This window comes from Paramormyrops kingsleyae, chromosome 6, assembly GCF_048594095.1.
Source record: "Paramormyrops kingsleyae isolate MSU_618 chromosome 6, PKINGS_0.4, whole genome shotgun sequence".
Lineage (NCBI taxonomy): Eukaryota > Metazoa > Chordata > Actinopteri > Osteoglossiformes > Mormyridae > Paramormyrops > Paramormyrops kingsleyae.
Window position 1 is genome coordinate 3,564,602 of NC_132802.1, and position 21,785 is coordinate 3,586,386.

The following is a 21,785-nucleotide window of genomic DNA, read 5'->3' on the forward strand; positions in this document are numbered from 1 at the left end:
AAAACAAAACCAAATATGCGTCCTAAATCAAACGTAAATTTTGGATTTTGTCTGCATGTAGCATCATTATACTGAAACACACAAGAACACAAGTTAAATCCTTTAATGATGAGTGGTCAGACTAAAATGTATAAGATCACTTTCTCCAGACTGTGGTTGCCGTTCTGATAAACCATCCGTCTTGAGCTTCCTCTTACCTGCCTAGACAGGACTGCGAACATGACTGTAAATGGACAGCAGTTTGGCTTCTACTATTTCCATATTATAACCACTTCTGGCTCAAAGTGAAAACACACAGACATCATATAAAACAAACTATTTTTAAATTCAGTATTTACTCATTTCCATTCAAAAAAAAATATACAAATAAATCCAATTCAAGGATCCCCCTTTCTTTTACATGGAGATTAAGCTTTATAAAAGACAGCCAGTGTTTGTGTATCTGGCAAAATTTTCCCTTTGTTGCTACGGAAACCAATAGAAAGAGCCAGAACGAGGTAGCAGAAGTTACTCCTCCCCAGAGACCAAGGGAGGATCCTCTGAGGTGGCAAAGGATGACAGATCCCCTAGCAACTCTCCCTCATGGCCAGAACGGTGAAGCAGCACAGCGGAGGGACTGTCCGGGACACCCTGCATCGCACTGAAAATGAGGTAGAAGAGGAAGGCCACCAACAGAAAGACCAGCATCTGGATCCATGTCGGCACCAGATGGCGCTGAAGCTCCCGCCTCTCCTTAGTACCGGGGCTGGACGGGGTGTCAGGGTACTTGAACTGCACGGGCCTCCCTGCCGCCCCTTTTATGGGCCTGCGGCAGGTGGCACTAGAGGGCAGGAGGGCACATTGTTAGCAGAGCTGCACTACATATCCCATGATGCCTCCCTACAACCTGCTAGGGAAGCAGTTACCCATTTTGAGAAGCTTGCGTCTGGCTAATCAAGCCCCAATTATTAGCTGTATCAGAAATTAATGTTATCACATTTGGTATTAGTCTTTAGACTGTACTTTAATAATGCGCAAGTTGTAAATTATTCATAAACTTACAATAATTTATTATTTACAGGCAAATAGCATTACATTTCTTAAAATGCAAAAACAAAAAAAACACATTCAGTAAAGTGTAAATGGTAAATGTAGGACCATTTCATTTTTACATCCTTTTACCTGTCAAACAAGCCAAACGACAAGAAAAAAAATTAATTATCGGGTTCAGGAATTACACTGACCTTATTCCAGTGGGAGTCGGTTCTGTCCCGGGAAACATCTCCATCAGAATATCACTCACAGGCTCCTGTGGGACGTGGAGAAAGCAGAGCTAAGCCGGACTGGCAAGCAGTATCTTAGACTGGCTTACTGAACTAATTCAGTACCAGCAGTAGAATCTACAGCTATTTCCCGGCAAACAATATAAAGCTGCAATTATACAGGAATAAAACCAGTAATACAGAAAAAACCTGCAAAATTCTCTTATTTGATGATATATGAAGATGAGACAAATTTACTTTTACAGGAATGTATGCATTATAATTAAAAATAAAGCCGTTGAACAAACAGAAGTATATGTGGAACCATGCATTTGCCTTGAACTGAGGTCTGAACACAGATGGTTTGGGACTGAAGGCCGGCGATTTTCTTGTGGCGTTTTTGTCCTTCATCAGGTCCTGTCAATGGCATGAAAACACCAAAAGTAATGCAAATTCTCCTCTCCATAACCATCACACAGACCTTAAACCCAGGCAAAATAAAAAATCTAAATAAAAAAATAGGCACAAAACCTTAAAGGAATCTGACAGGCCGATTTGAAAAGAAACTTTTGCGTTTGCTGATTTAGCAAGTTTGTCTGCCTCACAGGCAAAAACAGAGACGACCGACAAATATGAATGAGAGGGACCTGCACTGATCTAGATATCCTTAGTAATATATTCAAAGAAGAAACTGCTGAGGGACGAAAAATGGAGGGAAGAAGTCACAATTACTTCTTTTGCTCAGCTGACAGCTGCACACAAAGCAGCTTAGATTTAACCCACAGTTGAGCTCTCAAGTTAAACACCTTCACGGTTACGACAGCAGAGCTTCTGAAGCAGAAGCTTACGATTCCATGGCCTTAACTACTACAATGGCCAGGGCCTGGAGAAGGTCACATGACAGTTGCCGTGTTGACCGGTACTGACCATTTGGCTGCTGGGCCCCAGTGGCATTTCACTGTTCACACCAACCTTGGTGCCTGTCGCTACTTTGCTGATGTCAGGGCTCCTGCTTTCCAGCTGCAGTTTAGTGGAAAAAATATTCATAAATATCTTCTTTACACCAGGGTTCTCCAATTCCAGTCCTGGGGGGCCAGTCTGCAACACAGTTTGCAGATTTCCCCGCTCAGACACACCTTATTCAGCTCAAGAGCCAACTGTCAGGTTTAGTAGGTGTGTCTGAGCGGACCGGCCCTCCAGAACATCATGGAAAGCAGGCCGGAATCTTCTGACACATAGGTTTATAAAATATATCCAAAATTACCAGTAGCATCGCAGTAGCCTAAGCACCATCTCAACCACTGTCTCCAGTAATGCTGGGCTTGGGTCAATAAAAGTATCACCGATATCATTAATTGAAAATAATAATTAATAAAATTTTAAAAGCCTAAGCAGACCAGTCTGATGGAATTCTTCACTCACAGCTTGAAGCTGCAACATGTCAGATTTACAGTGACAGTGCTGCCTTCCCAACCAAACAGAAGCCATATGACATGCACGCTACGCAAAGGACGACAACTTCTGTGGAACCTGAATGGTTAACTTCCAGTACACAACAGGTAAAGGGTAGAGTTAGATGAAATCTGTAGAAAGGAACAGGCACATCCATGTGAAGAGTAATCGGTGATTTAGTTAACTCTTAGTGGGAATGGACGTCAAGGAAGAGGCACTTTCCTCTTCGACCAGTTGAGTGATGCTGAAGGACTGGAAGGTGCAATGGGGGGACCTGAGCTCATCTACAGATGCTTGCCGGGGGCTCATCTGCAAGGACCGTGTTAGAGGAGAATAGAGGTTTGTATGCTTCCGTTCACATTCAACTGCATAGAGCTGTGCATCAAAAGCGGTTAGAACTACTACTGAGACACCTCTTAGGAGTGAAAGATGTGAAAAGGTGAGGAGAGAGAAGCTGAGAGACAATTTCTTAAAAAAAAAAATATATATATATATATATATATATATATATCATCCAAACTTGCTCAATTATGCAAATAGTATTAAAAATGACCCAAGAATTGTGTTGTCGGAATGATCACAGCCTGGTTCATTAATATTAATCAGGATTCCCCCTCCGCCTTTGTGTTACAAGGATAAGCACAAAGTAGCCATTTGGTGTGAATAACCCTAACCTGCCCACCATACAGCAGTATGGGCAGGGAAGTTTGGATGAGTCTGCATTTCAGTAGCCAGGTTTGGTGCATGTGGCCCCCGCTGCCGTGTCACCCAGGTGACCATGCATCCCAATCAGATGGAGGCGGCTTGCTGTGATTGACAGGAACAAAAAAAAAATACCCCTGATGCACTCGGCTCTCTCTGGGGTCTGGACGTCTGGGCCCGGCCCCTCGCTGCACCGCGGCGTGTCAGGCTGATGGGATCCCCCTTTGGGTTTACAGCATGCAAATCCACCATGGGCTCAGGGTCTCTGCACTCCACGACAGTAGCATATACACACGGCACGCACACACACGCGCACGCACGCGCACAAGAGTGGAGGCACCGGGCCGGTGTGTGTGGCGGGTTTTCACTGCAGCTCCCTAATTAGATTACTAATTAGAGGACTGATTGGCTGAAGAGTCCTCACACCTGGATTTGAACAGCTGACCTACAGGTTATCCCAAAAACCTGCATACACACCAGCCCTTTGCGGATAAGATTGGCCACCACTGGGCTAGAGTCTTACACAACACTGTGCAGAATGTGGGTCACCTAGCAGATAAACAATGAGCCAGTGTTGGAAGGTTATCGTGTTGCCGACGGCGGTGATGCCACACCTCAGAGAACGCGCAGTCACATTATTGTCAAACAGCAGATATCTGGTTCAACATTTAGGGACGAATCAAAGGGCACCATTCACTCTCTCAGTCCATAAAGCAAAATCTGCAATTCTCTCAGGTTTTGCCATTAAGAGAAAGAGATGGTGTAATCAGGTTATAGTGAAGTTACCATTCCAGAAGAGGGCAAAAAACACTGGGGATAGTATCTGGCATCACCCTGAAAGCGCAGCCCCACCTGTCCAGTAAAAGGAAATGAGCAACTGAGTCCTGCTTTCCCATAATCAGCTCTCAACTTAAGAAACAGATGGATACCAGTACTAAGAGCGAAAGCAATACGTAAGGAAATTAAAAGCTGAACTTAGACAAATTTAGAAAAACTGCCGATTTGACATTCTAGGCCAGTGTTTCCCAGTCCGGTCCTTGGGGACCCACAGTCAGTCCATGTTTTTGCTCCCTCCCACTCCTGAGTCCCGAAAGACCAGACTGGGAAACAATGTTGTAGGCTATAGATCTTATTTAACCAGTGATTTCTGATAACAAGAGTGGCAAAAACTGTACTGTTCTTTAACTTTCAGAGCAGCAGCTTTAAGATGGCACAGAGGTATCAAAAGATGCCCTGCTACGCGTCCTCACCTGGTTGTGTCCCTCTTGGTCCTGCTCCTCGTCAGCCTCCAGGTGGCCCCCTGCGTGTACTGAGCCTGAGAGGACGCACAATGACATCTTAGGGAATCAGCCTTAAAATGCAACACGCAATGTTTCTCAAAGGGCTTTGAAACTGCTGAATTGAGACCAACCTGTAATTAGAAATCAGAAGAATGTAATCCAATTAAGGTTTGGTGTACTCGTACAAAAACAATTTCTTATCTATATAATGATATTTAAACAAAACAGTATTATAGCAAAATATATTTGTATACACAAACAATTTTATATAAAAGATTTTCAATTCCCTGGTTTAGCTAAACAGCTGCCTACAAAAACATTCATTGCTTCCAATGCAAACAAAACAAGGAGGATTTTTCTTCACACCATAATCACGCTCTTCATCATCATCATCATCATCATCCTCATCCTCGACATCAGAGTACTGGGCTGCATATCCAGCACCATTGAGTGGGGGCTGTGAGACAGGCTTCAGTAATATCCGCAGCTTTTTCTCATACAGAGTTCTGGTGGAAGCTGACACAAACAGATGGAACGCCATAAGCTTCCGAAGAAAAACGCTTCGTATTCAACTATTACAAAGAATGTCAAGCACACACATGAACCGATTCTAATTAACTGAATGTTTTTTAGAACAGCGTGTCTAACAGGCTTACATCTGTGTTTTACAATATTCTCCCCAAAATTTGGTCTCTGTGGTATCAGGAGGAAGAGAAATCAGCATAGCTGCTCAATTGAGAGGGAAAAAATTCCACTAAATTCACAAGAACACTCAGATTTTAATGGCCAATTCCAACCTTAATGTTTTCATTTTGAATACGCAGAAAGCATTTAAACAGGCCCCGTGTAAAGAAAAATGGAAGCCAGTAATTCTTTACTTTTCAATTCCTCTCTTCACCAGAAAAGTCTGGCCGTGATTATACTGGTCACTTAATGGTTTTCTGTAGGCTTCAGTCATACAATTTGACTGGATATAGGTTCTGATAGAGCCAGCACTATCTGGAAGATGTGGGCATGTGTATACCAGTATTAGGGCTGGGCAATTCATCGAATTATTATTTCAATTACAATTCTGGCCTCCTACGATTATCAAAACAAAATGATGGTGATAAAATGATTGTGCGACATTTCATGCCACAATGACATTCCCATTCTGACTTGTGTTATAAATCCAGCGCAGCCGTTTCCAGCCCCTTTTTTCTCATTTTAATTATATTTGGAAATCCACTCTTAAAAAAGAAAATCAATGAATGCAGGATATTTCCAAAGTCAATGAGTTATCCTGTAAATAACTGTAATTTCACTGCTGACCAAGATAATCAAGTTTATGATTTTTGCCATAAATCAAAGAGCCCGAACCAGTATATAAAATCTGCTGCTGAGCCATGTGTCTCACCGACGATAGGCCCAACATTAACACCGTACTGGAGCAGCCTGGCCTTCAGCTCCACGTCAGTCAGCTGGCTCACATCCATCACTTCTAACTCCGTTTTCTGCCCTTCGTCCCGAATGCTGGCTTCTTCCTAAAGGAAACACAGCCAGCGGAAATGTATTGAACAGCTTCCCCTCTAGCATTGAGAAACAACTGAGTGTCACATCATAAGTTTGTGTGTCAGAAGGGTTACATTTCAGGGTCTAGTTTAAAAATATGGATGTGCACATATCGCTGAATAATACTGAATAGCTTAACATGAAGGTTTATGAGGCACATGACCTGAAATGTCACTTAAACAAGAGAAAACCTTTGTGTTCTTCTGGAGTAAAGTGCAAGCAGATGTACCAAGGAGGAGAATTCTGCGACAATACCCAACAAGGACATCTTTAAAGCATCATTACAATGACACTTAATTATGCAGAACATGCAATCTGGACATGTCTCAAGGACTTGTTTTTAATTTCATGAAGACATTAAAGCTCACATTTATGCCTCTTTAGGCTCTCTGAATGTTCTTTTGTTGCACTTCTGGTCCTTTATTAGGTTCTTGCTTTGTTAGAAGTTGTTGCGTAGCTCCTGCTCCAGTCCTGCTAACCCTCGTACCTGGACATTCACTGGAAGCTCAGCCTAGCTGCATTTACGCCTAGTCAACTCCTTGACAGCACATGTTTGCAACGTGCCATTTGCCTCACTTATACGTCGCTTAGGACAAAGGCGTCTGCCGGGTATGTCAGTAAGCGAGCGGCCATGAAGTAGAAGTGCGGAGATAGCCGGAATCGGCTTCATGGTGTCGCTGCCCACTGCACCACAAAACAAATTACTCCAGTGTGCGGGGGAGGCAGTTATTAAATGATAGGCAAGCCGTGGGCAACACTGCAGCTTAAAATTAAACAGAACTATAAATAGGGCATCTGTAGGAGGAGCACATGACATGTTACATACCTCCCGCGGCTGACCGCCCATCAGCAAGGCGAGCGAGCTCATGTGTCACCAGGCGAAATCCAGCAGAATGTGCAATGTGACCATGAGATTCACGAAAGTGAAGTTTCTCAGAAAACTTCCGGACTAATGATTCAAAGCATTAGAAGTCAGTTTTTAACACAGAATAAAAATTGGTTATCCGCCCTAAGACGGCACGCATTGCAAAAAAAAAAAAAAAAACATTACAAAACTTTGCTCTTAACAAATGTGACACGTCACCTTAAAGAGAGGCACCAAAAAAAGCGTGATGGAACGGTCTCCCAGTTTGAGTTGATATTTCATTTCTAGTCAGTGTCTGGAGAATAAGAATGGATAAATATGCAGGAAAATGACAGCCCTCGTGCCAGCTGAAAACACTGACTTGGTATAATGTGAAAGCCTAATTTCAGCTGATTTCAGCACATTTTGGCAATAAAAGCCATCGTTATTTTTATATTTTTATTTAATGATGCCGTTTTAGTTCTGCTGCAACTGTGATCATCATTTATACCTTATTGGCTCTATACACTTAAAATACTCAGACAAAATTGCACATATTCAGATACACTTGATCATTTAACAGAGTAATTAATAACGGGGGATGGGGGCTCCTAAACCGGCCAGCCAAGTCGGGGTACTTAAAACCTGACCGGACGTGGTTCCAACGACACAACACTGCAACAGCTGCACGGTTGCTCTTAGTCCCTGTCTGCTGACCTCAGCTCGCTTGTAGAAACGCATTTAAAACTTGGCTGAAGTCCCAGGCATCCTGTAAGCTCGGATCATTGCAGTTAAACACTCCCCCCAGCGACATGCTAATAATATCTGCATTGGCGATTCAGAGCTGCGCTTTTTGTGTAGGATAATGCAATAATCCGCCAGCCTGTCACAACGCGACCAACGTTTAGCATTTTAACATCTTACTCACTTAACAGGCGCCCTGAAACAGAAAGACACATGGCCAGGGTGGCAAATGTGGGACACAAACATAAATAGGAAAAAATCCATTCATGGTCTTAAACGTGGGCCTTCTGAAAATGCCACTCGCACCTGTAGTTAAGAAGCAAGTTGCCCAAATAACCCCCGTTTTCGACAGACGATAGATCTTCCAAGGTTACGAGATGACAGACACCATAATCGATGAAGTCCGAGTCGGATTACACCTTAAACCGAGAAGAGGAGCCACTCACGCCGCTGCCGCCCGCCTGCCCCCTGCCTTCGTCCTCATCGCTTGAGAAGTCGGCGCCCGACCTGGCGGCGACATGCCTACGGTAGAGCTCCACGTACGCCTCCTTCCCACTGTCCGCGGCCGGCAGCGGCACGCTGTGCGCCGCCAGCTCCGACCGGAGCCTCCGCTTGGAGAGCTGAGCGGGGTCCTCCACGAACGAGGGCATGTCGGGGCAGCCTTCAGGCCGGACTTCTGCCAGCACTCAGCCCGGGGCGGGGGGGGTCTGCTGGCCCTCCGATGGCGCGAGCTTACAACGCTGTAACGTACTCAACCCCCGCCCCCAAGGCGCTACAGTTTTAGTTTTTTTGTCTTTACTTGTTTTAATGTCCCCACCCCAAAACAAAAAAAGTCTTTAAAGCAGAATATAATTAATTGTATATAATGACTTAGGCCTATATCCTATATTATTCAATTTAAAGGTTAAATAGTAAAAAAAAAATAAAAGGCTTTTTTGGTGTTAATTTATTGAATTATACAAAGTACATGTGTTCGATTTGATTTTCGGCAAAATCACAGAAAATTACCGTAACTTGTTGGGAAAAGACAAGAACAACCACGTAAAAGTGTTAATAGCTTGGAAAGCGCAAACAGGTCGGCGCTACACAGTAACGCAGTTACATCTTGGTTCGCGAGCTACAAGCTGGCTAAACTCTTAGCCTACATCCTGCAGTATTCATCTACTTTGCAACGATACATTCAAACAGATACGGTGAAATAAGCGGTTACATATTATACTGACACAGGCCTAAATAAGATGCATAAAAACGCCTGAAAATGACTCTGACCTTACTGCTCCGGCAAGTGACGCTCCTTCGTCCGCCGAGAAGCTCATTTTCCGGCAAAATCGTGACGTATTTAGCTAGTTACGCGGCATTCCGTGCCATGCTTAATTCTGCTTAATCGCATGAATTAAAAAATAATAGCTTTTTAGGATGTATTCGTTATCAAGTCATTTGTTAGTTTTCATTCATACCTTTAAAGTATTTTGTTTTATTTTTGTTGCCCATACTCTCTAAGATAGCTAAATCCTCGTCCATTAGGCCTATCTGAAATTCCACTCTGTGCTCAATGGCTTTAAACCCTACATGAGATACCAAATAAAATCACATAGGAATAGAAAGCCATAAAACACAGAAAGGATGAATAATATATTGAAGTCTTCATTCAGCTGCTGTGCTGTTGTAACAGCCCATTGCTGATTTTCAGACCAGGTTAAAGCAGGTTTCTGTTCACCCAAAATGTATGGGCACATTTATAATTGTCGTGGACCTTGTTAGTTAGTTTGTTTGTTTTTTAATCATGAACGGAAAATGAGCAGTGTTATTGTGGTCACGCATATGTTATTCAAAAAAGATTGGTAATGTAAAACTGCAGCAAACTTGGCATAGAAAAAGTGTATTTTCAGATATAAGTAACATTATAGACAAGGCATCTGATAAAAGTACAGAAAAGGAACGAGAAGTGCCCAAATAATCCCAGGCTTAGTCACATGCTGGTGGCACCGTCCTTCTGATAGTAATCTGGGGATTTACAGGTGTCCCTAGACCAGAACCTTCAATCTTCAAGCCAATTTATTCTAGACAATCTTTATCAGACAAATGCTGACTTCTGGTGACCAAAGGCAGTCAACCAACGATTCTCAATAAAAATGTGGGAAAGATAAAAAATGTCAGAAACTGTGCTTTACTGCTAAGTCAGAGCAGTCTTTAGGAGATTTCTCATCTCTATTCTTCTCCTTTAACAAATTCTTCATTGATCATACTTGTATTTTCTGTCAGAGTAAAATGCGTTGCCTAAGAACCACTACTGTCCACCTTTTAGCTGAGTCTGATTTTAGCATTTATCAGTTACAGCAAATTTATGTAGGAGCTGCTTTTATTCAATGCGACATACAACTGAAAACAGAATCAGACAGTCCATGATGTGATTGACAGTTAAGGGCCTTGCTCAAGGGCCCAGCAGTGAACTCTGCTACCCTAACCCCCCAGTATTCAGGGCAGGTGGCACACCACACAGGAGATGCTGGGGATTGGACCCAGGGGGCAGTGTGTGGCCCAGCGTGTGGCCCTTAACCCCCAGCTCTCTGGGCACCCCAACAGGTTGCTGCCCTTCGCGGACAGCTTATTCTACAAGGAGCAAGTCGAGGGAGGCGTAAAAAGACAATTTCCCCACGGGGCTCAATAAAAAGTATCAATCAATCAAAGGTTGTTTGACCACTGAGCCACGGCTTATCCTGTTCAGGGTTATGGTGGGTCCCGAGCCTATCCCTGAGGCTATGGGCACAAGACAGGGAACAACCCAGGACGGGGCTCTAACCCATTACAGGGCACTATGGGCACAAGACAGGGAACAACCCAGGACGGGGCTCTAACCCATTACAGGGCACTATGGGCACAAGACAGGGAACAACCCAGGACGGGGCTCTAACCCATTACAGGGCACTATGGGCACAAGACAGGGAACAACCCAGGACGGGGCTCTAACCCATTACAGGGCACAGTCACACATCACACACTCACAAATACACACCCGTGGACAATTTGGCTGCTCCAATCAACTGCAGCATATTTTTTGGACTGTGAGGGGAAACCGGAGTACTTGGAGGAAACCCTACAGTGACACGGAGAGAACAGGCAAACTATACACACACTGCTAACCACTGCACCACCATGCCACCTCCCACTTTTTATTGTGGTTATATAATATTTTATGTGTGTATATAAAGTAAATTTATGTCATTCAGCTGCATATTTTACTTTTATTCTGGTCCCCACTTGACACTAGACTCTTCGACCTCTCTAAGTTCTTTAACCACATCACGTCTTGCTAATAGTTAATGGAGAATAGTTGGCAATACAGTGATTTAACTTTATTTACTCTTAAAATGTCTTGTGTTTTCTCCAGTGTGCCCCCTGGTGGCTAGATCATATAGCACAAGGATGTGTTACAAAGGTTGGACCACCACCTTAAAAAGAATTGTGCTCACAGCCTACAGTGTTGATATATGGAACATAATATATAGACAACTCTCTTGTACAGTTGATAGGATCTGTTCTGCCATCATTAACCTTCAGGTTCTATGTTCCATGTGTTGGCCTTTGCTCAGATCAGTCCACATGTGGCTAGGGCTACAGAATTTATAAAATATTTATTTACAAAGGAATGATATTCCATCAATGTTGACTCCTGGTGACTGCATAGCATTCCTCCAGAATGTTCCATCTTCTTTCTGGGTTGTTATACAGAGACCACATATGTTGATGTAGATAGGGGTCTCCTGTGCGGAACTCTGGAAGAGCCCTGATAAGTCTAAGACCTACACAGACGCTGTGATTCATCCATCTTCCCCAGTCAGGCCATTGCAGGCTTGGGGTCATTTCCATGATTACAAAACTGCAAATCTACATACAATAAAGAGCTCAGTTTTAGGTCATTTGTAAATGCTTTGTTATAATGTTCTTTCATGATACCATATCAACATACAACTAATGGATTGTGGAAAATTCCCTCGTTTTAGACAAACTTTTCTTCACGGAGCCTGTTAAACAAGCCGTACGATCCACTGTTATCCAGACCTTCCATAATGTTAGTTTTTTGTAAAACATTTCCGTAAATAAGCATTCATGTATATTCTGTACTTACAGTACGTATGTGAAGGAAAAGAAAATGATCTATCCTGCTTCTGCTCATAATCATCATGATATGGTGATGGTTTGACCAGCTCATTTGGTCACATGACTGTAAGAGTCCTGCCAGAAATCATACTCGAGCAATCCTGCTCTCCATAAGCTGGTAGCATCATATTATGCTTCAGTACAATGAAAACTTTCCATGGCAAAATCATTTTTCCTATAGCTTCCCATTCATCAGCCATGATTACCTTCATTCTGCTGACATGCCGACCAGAGTTGCTGAGCTGTGCCGCTCCTTCCCTGCCCTGATTTGCATGAGCATGAGGTACAGAGATAAGCCCGACAGGGAACAAGAGCACTGTGATCACAGTCCCAGACTGTTGATCGCCTGTAACAATAGCAGCGACGGGAATAGCTGATGCCAGGTGATAGCTGTCTTAGTGCCTTGTACGACATAGTGGCTGAGGGTGAAACGGTTTACAAAAATCATCATGAGGCATCCCCAAAACAATCTACTTCTGCATTTGGCCTACTTATTAGTAGTCCCTTGTGGCACAGGCCTGTCCTTTGTTATATGGCCCGTGTTCCCCTGCCGAGAGTCACAGTCCTTTCATGCAGCATCTCTGCTCAGATTTCTCCACTGGGCCATTAATGTGCAGCTCTTTGGCAATCAGTTGCACCTGGACTGCCAAAACAGCCACAGTCATTAGTCGGAAATGTAACGATTTGTAAGCCACCTGACTCTGTGGATTCAATCGAAAGCCAGACAGTAGGGTGTACAGCTTTTGCCGTTTCGCCCAGAATGGTTTATCCATCTGGAAAACCTAATAGGCTGTCGAAAGTCTCAATTCGGACTGCTACCTGAGTGTTTCCTCTGCACCCATTTCAGCTGATAATGACCTGCAGCTCCATGAGTACAATGTACCAGCATCACCTCTCCAGCCGTCGGAGGTTCTGACAGCTCCCTCACTATTACGTAACTAAATCCTTTCCTGGTCAAACTTCCCATTCTTCAGTCAGTGGTGGCCCAAGGATAAAGCACACATCCTGTACAGCTTACTTCAGCATATCGTGGGTTTGCTCCTAGATTTAAACTGGCATTGACCTTAAAATGCACTGCTCTATATGTTACACTGACCTGGGTTTGTGTTTTTAAATTCAGCACTTGGTTCATGCTGCCACTTCACGCACAGAAACGTGAAAAGCCGAGTGACAGGCTTCATGATGTTTCCTACTTGCCCATCCTTGAATTTTAGCTCCAGCTCTGTTTCACTAATAAGCACTAAGTAATGGTTCTTCTCAACATCTGTTACATAATTTTTCAGTGGAATTGCTGTAACTGCTCTCAGAAGAAATCAAAACACATTATTCCAATGGACATATCAATATCACTGATAAATTATTATGTAAGAGAAAATTACTGTTAGCTTCATTCTAAATAGATACAATATTACTGCATATTTACATTTATTTTGCTGACACTTTTGTCCAGAGGACAAAAAGGAGAGGAGGGCCTCGCTCAAGGGCCCAAGAGTGATATGATTACTCTGCCTGTGATGGGATTCGAACCCACAACCTAACAAAACCGTTCTCTAACCTACTGAACTATGCTGTTTCAAAAATCCTTATCTGAAGGTGTGGTACCTTCTGATTGGAAGCATGCCAACATAACGCCCATTTTCAAAAAAGGGGATAGAAGTAATTTGTCAAACTATAGGCCAATCAGTCTAACTTGTATAACTGGTAAAGTTATGGAGGCTATAATCAAAGAGAAAATGGTAGATTACCTGGACTCAAATAACATTTTGAGGGATAGCCAGCATGGATTTAGGAGAGGTAGATCCTGTTTAACAAATCTGTTGGAGTTTTTTGCGGAAGCTACTCAGGAAGTTGATGATAAGAAGGCCTATGATGTCATCTATTTAGATTTCCAAAAGGCTTTTGATGTTGTTCCCCACAAGAGGCTCTCACTTAAACTCAAAGCGACAGGTATTTTATTAACTGTAGCGACTTGGATTGATAACTGGTTAATGGATAGGAAGCAGCGAGTAGTTATAAGAGGCTCGATGTCACAGTGGGCCTGCGTTCATAGTGGGGTACCGCAGGGTTCAATTTTAGGACCACTTTTGTTCCTTATTTACATAAATGATATAGACACCAATATATACAGTAAACTGGTGAAATTTGCAGATGACACCAAGGTGGGTGGTGTAGCAGATACTGAACTAGCGGCTCAGCAGCTACACCGGGATCTTAATTTAATTAGTGACTGGGCTGACACCTGGCAGATGAAATTTAACATAGACAAATGTAAGGTACTCCATGTAGAGAGCAGAAATATAAAGTACAGGTATTTTATGGGACCTACTGAAATAAAGGTAGCTGATTATGAGAAAGACCTTGGTGTGTATGTTGATGCTTCCATGTCTCATTCTCGCCAGTGCGGGGAAGCAATAAAAAAGGCCAATAGGATGTTGGGGTATATCTCCAGGTGTGTGGAGTTTAAGTCAAGGGAGGTAATGCTAAGATTATACAATTCCTTGGTGAGACCTCACCTAGAATATTGTGTACAGGTTTGGTCACCATATCTTAAAAAGGACATTGCGGCCTTAGAAAAGGTGCAGCGTAGGGCCACAAGAATGATTCCTGGTCTTAGAGGAATGTCATACGAGGAAAGGTTATTTGAGCTAAATCTGTTCAGCCTCAAGCAAAGGAGACTGAGGGGGGACATGATCCAGGTCTATAAGATTCTAACAGGTTTGGATGCTGTTCAACCGAATAGTTACTTCAGCATTAGTTCAAATACAAGAACTCGTGGCCATAGGTGGAAATTAGCGGGAGAACATTTCAAACTGGATTTAAGGAAGCACTTCTTTACACAGCGTGTAGTCAGAGTATGGAATAGTCTTCTTGATAACGTAGTGCAAGCTGAATCCTTGGGTTCCTTTAAATGCTAGATAAGATTTTAACAACTCTGAGCTATTAGTTAAGTTCTCCCCAAGCGAGCTCGATGGGCCGAATGGCCTCCTCTCGTTTGTATATTTCTTATGTTCTTATGCATCACCAATGCAATAATACTTGTAAAATTAAAGAATATTTATAAATAAAATGATTATATATAAACTATATAAAAACATAGCACAGAGTTAGGTTTAGAGATTGCATACTTTTAAATGATACAATATATTGTTTCAGAGTTTTTTTTAGTAATAATTAGTTTACATTCAAGAGACTGCAGATATTCTTTTCTAATACTGAACAAACCAATAGCCATTCACATGTCCAATTATTGTTTATTACACTTTGGGTGTCGTCTTCGTACAGTCAACCTGCCTCATTTGACTCAGAACCATTTCTATAATTCATTTGTATGCAATTTCACCTACACGGTACATTCAGAGACGTCCGCCCAGCTCTACCCCGAAGCCACAACGCGGTGAATGGGGGGGCCGGCACTATGGCCATGCTGACTGATGTGTAGGAGGTACAGAACGAGAGGGAAAACTTCCGATGCAGGCATCCACCCTCCCATCTGAAAAATGCGCAGTCGAACAGCGGCAGAAGCGGCACCACGAGCAAGCAAAGGGGAAAAAAACGGAAATAAATTCGTAACTCGCATGGGTCATTGACCCCCCCTACTGGCAACACTAGCTTTTAACACCTTCCCCATAAATTAAATTTTACTGCCAATTGTTTGATCCTGATGCAGTCCCTGCACAGCCAAATCAGCAGTGCATACGCTCGAGCCAAATGTTTCATTACATTAGAGGGAAAAAACAGGGGAATTATCCCGGGCAATTACCTTCCTGCAATATTGTAATGCTCTGTCTCAGTTCAGCACGCATGGAGAACCTATAGAATTTCCATACTTTCAATTACAAGGCCTAAAATCATTATTGTCATTACTAGAAAAGGACAGAGGAAGCGTGCTACATGGGTACACTAATCTACAGCAGCAAATGTGACAGGCGTGATTTACCCTGATGAGCCGCTGCCCAGGCTGCTGCTTCCAGGGTGTTTATGAAGTCACGCGTGCCGCCATCTCTCATTTCCCCAACCATTCCATCACCTCCATCTCCCGGGCGACCCACTAGCGCAAGCTGCCAAATCCTGCTGTTTCGGGAGGATCGTCCGTCGCACTGTCGCTACGCTGCCGATTGAGAACGTCTCCTACTGTTCGCCTACCCTTCGCTACTCTGTCAAATATTGTGTGCACTTGATTGCAAATGGTTAATAGATACAGAGATAGTAACTCATTTAAAATGGTATATTATAACTTTTGTGAAGTTTGATTGTCATCCCAGGCATAGATAGATAGATAGATAGATAGATAGATAGATAGATAGATAGATAGATAGAGTGAAAAATAAAAATGTGTACCGTTTTAGTTTTAACTAGGCTAGTGAGGAGATGCCTGTTGTGTTAAAAATAATAATAATAATAAAATAAAAATAATCTCCTTGCAGTTCCAAAGATGCCTCTTCTCCTGGAACGAGAGAAATTGCTTCTCTGCTACTCTGATATGTGTGGCTCTCTCAGAAAGAAGCGATCTTCAAATCTGTCCTTCTCTGGGGAATTCCTCACATATCTCAGCCTGCTGGCAAGCTGGGTGCAGGTTCCTCACGGAAGGTAACTCCACCCTTGATTAATAAAGATGACTATGGCTGTATAAGGATACTTAAGCTATCCCAGTTTTAACTATAGTGCATTTAAAAAGTATCCTTGCAGGTGTGCAGCGCCTGTCTGATAGCAGTCCTCTATGTCAGGCTCCAAGCCTTTTCCCTGCTGCCAAACCTCCAAGTAACTCCAAAGGAGTGAGCAGGGGAAAAAAAATCTGTTACATTCACAGTACTTCCTTGTCTCATCTCCAGAGGACACAATCATTAAAAATCATCTAGCCTAAGGTACACATTTTAAATATTAATCTGTGATTAAGCACAGTTCATAAAATAGATCCTCCATTCAGAACTTTATGCATTATTTTATTGAGTATAAGTATAGAAACCGTACCCCAAATCAGTCAAGTTGAACAGCATTCAAGGACATGTTTATTTGCACAAATATCTGAATAAAAATAAAGCTCTTGAACTTTATATTTGTATACTAACAGCTCATACAATTTTCTTTATTTTCAGCAAACATTACAACAAATCAGTTATTACACCTTGAAAATGAAAAAGAATTATTTGAGCCAATGATCTCTTGGAAAAAAAAAATACAGTAGCATTAAATGAATGTAAAACAAAAACAAATCAGTCTGCAGTCGTATTGCTGAGAATGCTGAGAGCCCAGGACCTATTAGGGTTACGGAGCACAGGCTGAAACCTCGACCATAAAAGCGTGAAGAAATGAAACAGAGTACAAGTTTAGTTACCTGATGCTGGAATCTTTCATTGTGCGCCTACCTGGGCTTCATCCCCCCGATTTTAAGCTGAAAAGCAGGTTCTTTTCACGAGGCGCTCTGTGGACAGATAATGAACGAGTGAGGAGTGAGATGGAAAAAAGGAAGCCAGAGAGAGAGAGAGAGGGAGAGAGAGAGAGGGAGTGAGAGAGCAATGGCAGATCTGAAGAGTCTGTAAAGCCAAGTAGCACAGAAAGCAGTAAAAGGGATATGAGGGAATCAGCAATCTGAAATGTTTGCTAATATGGCTGAATAATGAATGTAAGGATGGTTCACACACGATGAGAATTTTTCTGGGATATCTTCTACAACCACCAAAATCCTTCAGATGATACTGAAATATCAGTACTTCCTTTTTCAGAAGTGTTTTTTTTTTTACTTTATTGCCAAAAAAAAAAAACTATCTGGTTAATCTGAGGCTGATAATATTTATTCAGTTAAGTTCACTTACAACCTATATTCACAGCAAGCAAGTACCGAAATATTTCAAAGAATCTATGAATGTATTCAATAAAAAAAAAGATAATGTGCTTTTAATCAAGTCTATCTGGAAATATATCTGTATGTATATCACTCAGTGTATTCTTTGATTTTGTTGTGTGATGCTCTAATGTTGAATATCAGACTGATTGTGATGAGGACCCATTATTTCTCAAAGACATACTGTAACAATCCAAGCAGCACAGTGCAATGCAAGTGCCAGCGCACCATCAACCTGTAGCTGCCTGAGAGTCAATAGGGGGCAGTAACACAACAGCCAGACATTTTAACCAGTTGTACCGCGCTCTTCTTATGGGTTGAGCCAACCAGAGAGGCCTGTTGACAGTCATTTCAGATCTCAGAATAAAGGACGGGTTCAATGACAACATTCCAGCCTAGTGCCAGGTGGTGACCCTGATCCAGTTCTCAGTGACCTGAGAGTTTTACGCAGAGTTTTTAGTATGATAAGAGGCGTTCAGGAGGAATAAAAAGCATTTTTTTCTGTTGTTTTTATGTGCTAAGATTTTTCGGCATTCCTATGTCACAAAGTTAACCAGGGGGTGGATTTAAAGGGTAAAAAAAACATGGAGAAGAAGCAGAAAAAGCAAGCGAACGGTTAAAGAAAGATCTTACACAGAGAGAGTATTGTGCTGAGGATTTTTTCATCTCATTTGAGCTTTTCAGTATTCTAAATCCATCTCCTTCTCTCTTTTCTGCTCTTGCTCTCCTACTGTTAATCCATCAATGGCAGAGGGGGGGTCCTGATTGTGGTGGAAGGGGAAAGGCGCGGAAAGCGCCGTTCCCTCCTACGGGAGTTATTAGTCACCCCTCCCGGTCCTCCGCGTTTTCTGTGAGCGCTGCCAGAATACCGCAAAGACGAACACCGGGGTACGAGAGAAGGGTCGACTGGGAGGGGAGGACGGCATCGTTTGGGAATATGGGATAAAATGAGCATGCAAGTGACGGAAAAGAAACTGGATGGTGGAACCGAGGAAGCCGTTTCCTTTACCATTCATTCCCCAGCTCCCCCACCACTAAAATCAAGTTACAAGGGGCTGTGTAAAAATGAAAGTGCTTCATTGGGGAACCCCCGCAAGCCAAGATCCTCCATCTTCTTGTCTGAATACAGCCTACCGGAATGGTTTGCTTAAAGCACCCGTAGGTCCCCCCTTCCCTCTCGGCGCTGTCTCCTGTTTTCCGCAGGCAGACGCGCCCGGTTCATTAGCATTCGCCGCCTTTTCGGGAACGCGGCTCGCTCGCCTGCCTGCCGTGACTCCAAGGCGAGAAAAGCGAGCGCGGTGAGGGCAGAGCTCTTCCCTTTGATTTGACTGCAAAAAAGCCCACTGTTGTCAAAACTGTCAGGCAGGCCTTTCTCACGCCGCAGGAGCCTTCACGGGAAATGAAATGTGCTTCACAAGTCGGCAGTCTAGACTATTCTATAATCTACCGAGCTATTAAATGACGGCGAGCGGTATCAGCGAACACATAACGCAGGATTGCAATAAATGCCAAACGCTTACAAATAGTTATTTTTGGTCAGATTATTTATTTTAGACCCCTGCCCCAAATTACTTCCCTTGGATACTTGACAGCATTAGAATGCATAAGAGATTTGTGTTCACATGCTTGTCGGTGGATTTGCTAGTCATTGCTATGCAGAGCGAAATCGTTTACGCTTCTTCTTAAAGATTATTGACACCATGGGTGACATTTAAGAGTCGGCAACGTGATTATAAGTCATGCAGCCATTTTTACTGTATTTATTTTGACCAGTTGACTTGTACCGCGCAACTTAAAAATTCATTGCAGCCTTTCTGTGTCCAGGTCTGTAAACTGCTATTTGTATTGCCACGTTAATTGGTCTGTGGCTACTTTGAAAACAGAATTGAGCTCCAGCAGTGTAGTAATAATACAATCATGCATTTCAATGGAGTTTACAAAGAACAGCATGTCCTTAATTGGGGACCATGAGATTATCCATCCATGCATCTATCCATTGATTGACGGACTAACCGGTTTTTGGATTTAAAATCTGCAATGAGATGGACTGACATACAGTTCATGATCTGGGATTTGTAATGTTTACCAAAATAGTCTCGTGTTGCGGCATTACTGCATTTTAAACTGGTGTATTCTTTTTGAAGACAGAATAACTAATACATGATCATCTGAAGGGCTCTGCCTCACTTTCCTGTAATTAATCACCTCCGAGGTGCAGTCTGACAGCTCCGGTAGCACAGTCTCCTACTTCCCCCGCTTGTTTCGGGGCTCTGGGCTTGTCTGGTTTGAGGGACTCTGAATTAAGCAGAATAACTGCGGCGAAATTTCTCACCCCGGTAGCCCGAAGCACAAGACCGAAACGCGGTTGCCTGGGTGCAGCCAGGGGAGGTTGGCTGTCACACAACAGTTTAACTCCAAATCTCAGTCTGTTACACGGCACCGACGCTCTTCAAGCGAATCCTCCAACTATAGCACTCGGGTGAGTCGCCCCGCTTCGCTAAACCCTGATATATAGTTACCGAATCAGAAAATGGAAGGACCGTGTGGCGTGAAGGGACACGTTTGCCTCTATATTGTTTCCGTTTCCCTCTACAACTTTCATTTTCAAGAATTTAGACCAACTTTTGACCATACTTTTTAAATTAAAATATTGTATTTTGGGTTTTTTAAGAAAAGTTAGATTTATTAAACATGAGTGAAAATACAGGAGAGATTTTATAATCCTTTTCGGTTTAGCTGATCAGTGAATTTATTACAAAAAAGACGCTCACTTATTATCTAGAGGCTGTGAAATTTGACAGGTCTGCGTCTTGAAATAAAATCTGTAATTAATACCCACACGCTCCAACTGGTCAGTTTCAATAATGTCAGGCCTTCGATGGATCAAGGGCTTATCCGAGTAGCATTCAGAGAACGGAAAATCTAGCAAATGCCATGAAATTCACTCTGGCAGATGAAATAAACTCTGAACTATGTAGTACTTCACTATTTTAAAGAATATAGACAGCACTGAGTTTTTTTTTTTTCTTTTTTTGCAGAGACTAACACTTTATTAACCTCCATTTATAATATGGCGTTCGGCTGCTTGAACAGGCACCCTTTAAAACTGATAAAATGCATTCTTTCATTTATGGTCAGTTTGATTGTGATGGATGGTGTCTGGCCACATTTTAAAGAAACTTTGGCAGGCGACGTCCTTTCCTAACCTGGCCTCATCTGTCTCTATAAGAGGTAATCGACCCTCACAAGCCATGGTCTCATTGTATTCAGGCTGCCAGAGAACCACCTTCGATCAGAGGAGCTGGATCTCAGTACATCTGTGATATGTGGAGGTGCCAGCCAACGGAGAGGAGCAAGGGTGGAGGCCGCAGGTCTATCTGCTGTCCTTCTCGGCTGCTGAGGATGCCTGGTTTTGTGTTATCGAGTGACAGCTGCATACCAAAGTAAACGAGGTGGAATTTGGGCAGAGGAGTGTCTCTGTATTTCAGCTGAAATTCTTCCATGTTCGGACTGCTTAACTTTGGCAGGGGTTGGTTAAAGGAGCCGGTGACTGCTCCAGCAAGCACAGGACACAAGGTAGGGGGACACCCTGGATGGGGGTGCCAGGCCTGCTTAGGTCACACACTCATAGTCGCACAGACAATCTAGAAAGGCCAGTCTGTCCGACCAACGTATCAGAATCAGGTTTATCGGCCAAGTGCGTGTGTGGCACACACAAGGAATTTCCAGCAGTTAGTGCCTCTCCGGTTCATTACAATACAATAGAACAAAACAGTACAGATGAAATGCAATATGAAATGAGCGCAACAGAGAAACAAACTCTACATATGCAGAGCCGCACTTAATCCAGACTGCAAGGTGTAAGACAACAGAGCCATCAACTGAGCCTCCCTCTTTGTAAATATTTGTGTTGATTTTATATTATAAAATAAATGCAAATTTCTTCTGTTCCAATGAAATGTGTAATTACAGGA

At 42.8% G+C, this 21,785-nt stretch overlaps 1 protein-coding gene and 1 long non-coding RNA gene across 15 annotated transcripts; one reads left to right on the forward strand and one right to left on the reverse strand.

Moving 5' to 3' along the window:
- Positions 1–88: 88 nt before the first annotated feature.
- On the reverse strand, positions 89–9,234 carry lemd1 (LEM domain containing 1). 14 transcript variants are annotated; one of them, XM_023793507.2, is made up of 11 exons: positions 9,084–9,234; positions 6,072–6,198; positions 5,042–5,191; positions 4,646–4,710; positions 4,182–4,247; positions 3,531–3,617; positions 2,916–3,002; positions 2,169–2,261; positions 1,578–1,658; positions 1,224–1,288; positions 89–820 (listed from the first exon to the last, which is right to left on the reverse strand). In XM_023793507.2, exons 2-11 carry the CDS (start codon positions 6,148–6,150, stop codon positions 508–510), a joined length of 1,086 nt encoding a protein of 361 aa, XP_023649275.2. In that variant the 5' UTR covers positions 6,151–6,198; positions 9,084–9,234; the 3' UTR covers positions 89–507. The 14 variants fall into 14 exon arrangements, with proteins under 14 accessions (XP_023649275.2, XP_023649265.2, XP_023649264.2 ...); XM_023793497.2 differs by lacking the exon at positions 9,084–9,234 and adding an exon at positions 8,261–8,591 and having other exon boundaries at positions 2,214–2,261; XM_023793496.2 differs by lacking the exon at positions 9,084–9,234 and adding an exon at positions 8,261–8,590.
- Positions 9,235–19,791: 10,557 nt separating this feature from the next.
- On the forward strand, positions 19,792–21,277 carry LOC111834411 (uncharacterized). The gene is made up of 2 exons (XR_002836003.2): positions 19,792–20,290; positions 21,082–21,277. It is a non-coding gene; the product is annotated as an uncharacterized lncRNA (long non-coding RNA).
- The last annotated feature ends 508 nt before the right edge of the window (positions 21,278–21,785 follow it).

What these genes read in the sequence shown, in the direction of transcription:
- lemd1 (XM_023793496.2), bottom strand. Translation starts at nt 8,464, where the DNA reads ATGCCCTCGTTCGTGGAGGACCCCGCTCAGCTCTCCAAGCGGAGGCTC. An exon ending in TAATGTTGGGCCTATCGTCG is followed by an intron (nt 5,192 to 6,071) that starts GTGAGACACATG and finishes TGTTTGTGTCAG; the next exon opens with CTTCCACCAGAACTCTGTAT. An exon ending in TGATGAAGAGCGTGATTATG is followed by an intron (nt 4,711 to 5,041) that starts GTGTGAAGAAAA and finishes GCGTCCTCTCAG; the next exon opens with GCTCAGTACACGCAGGGGGC.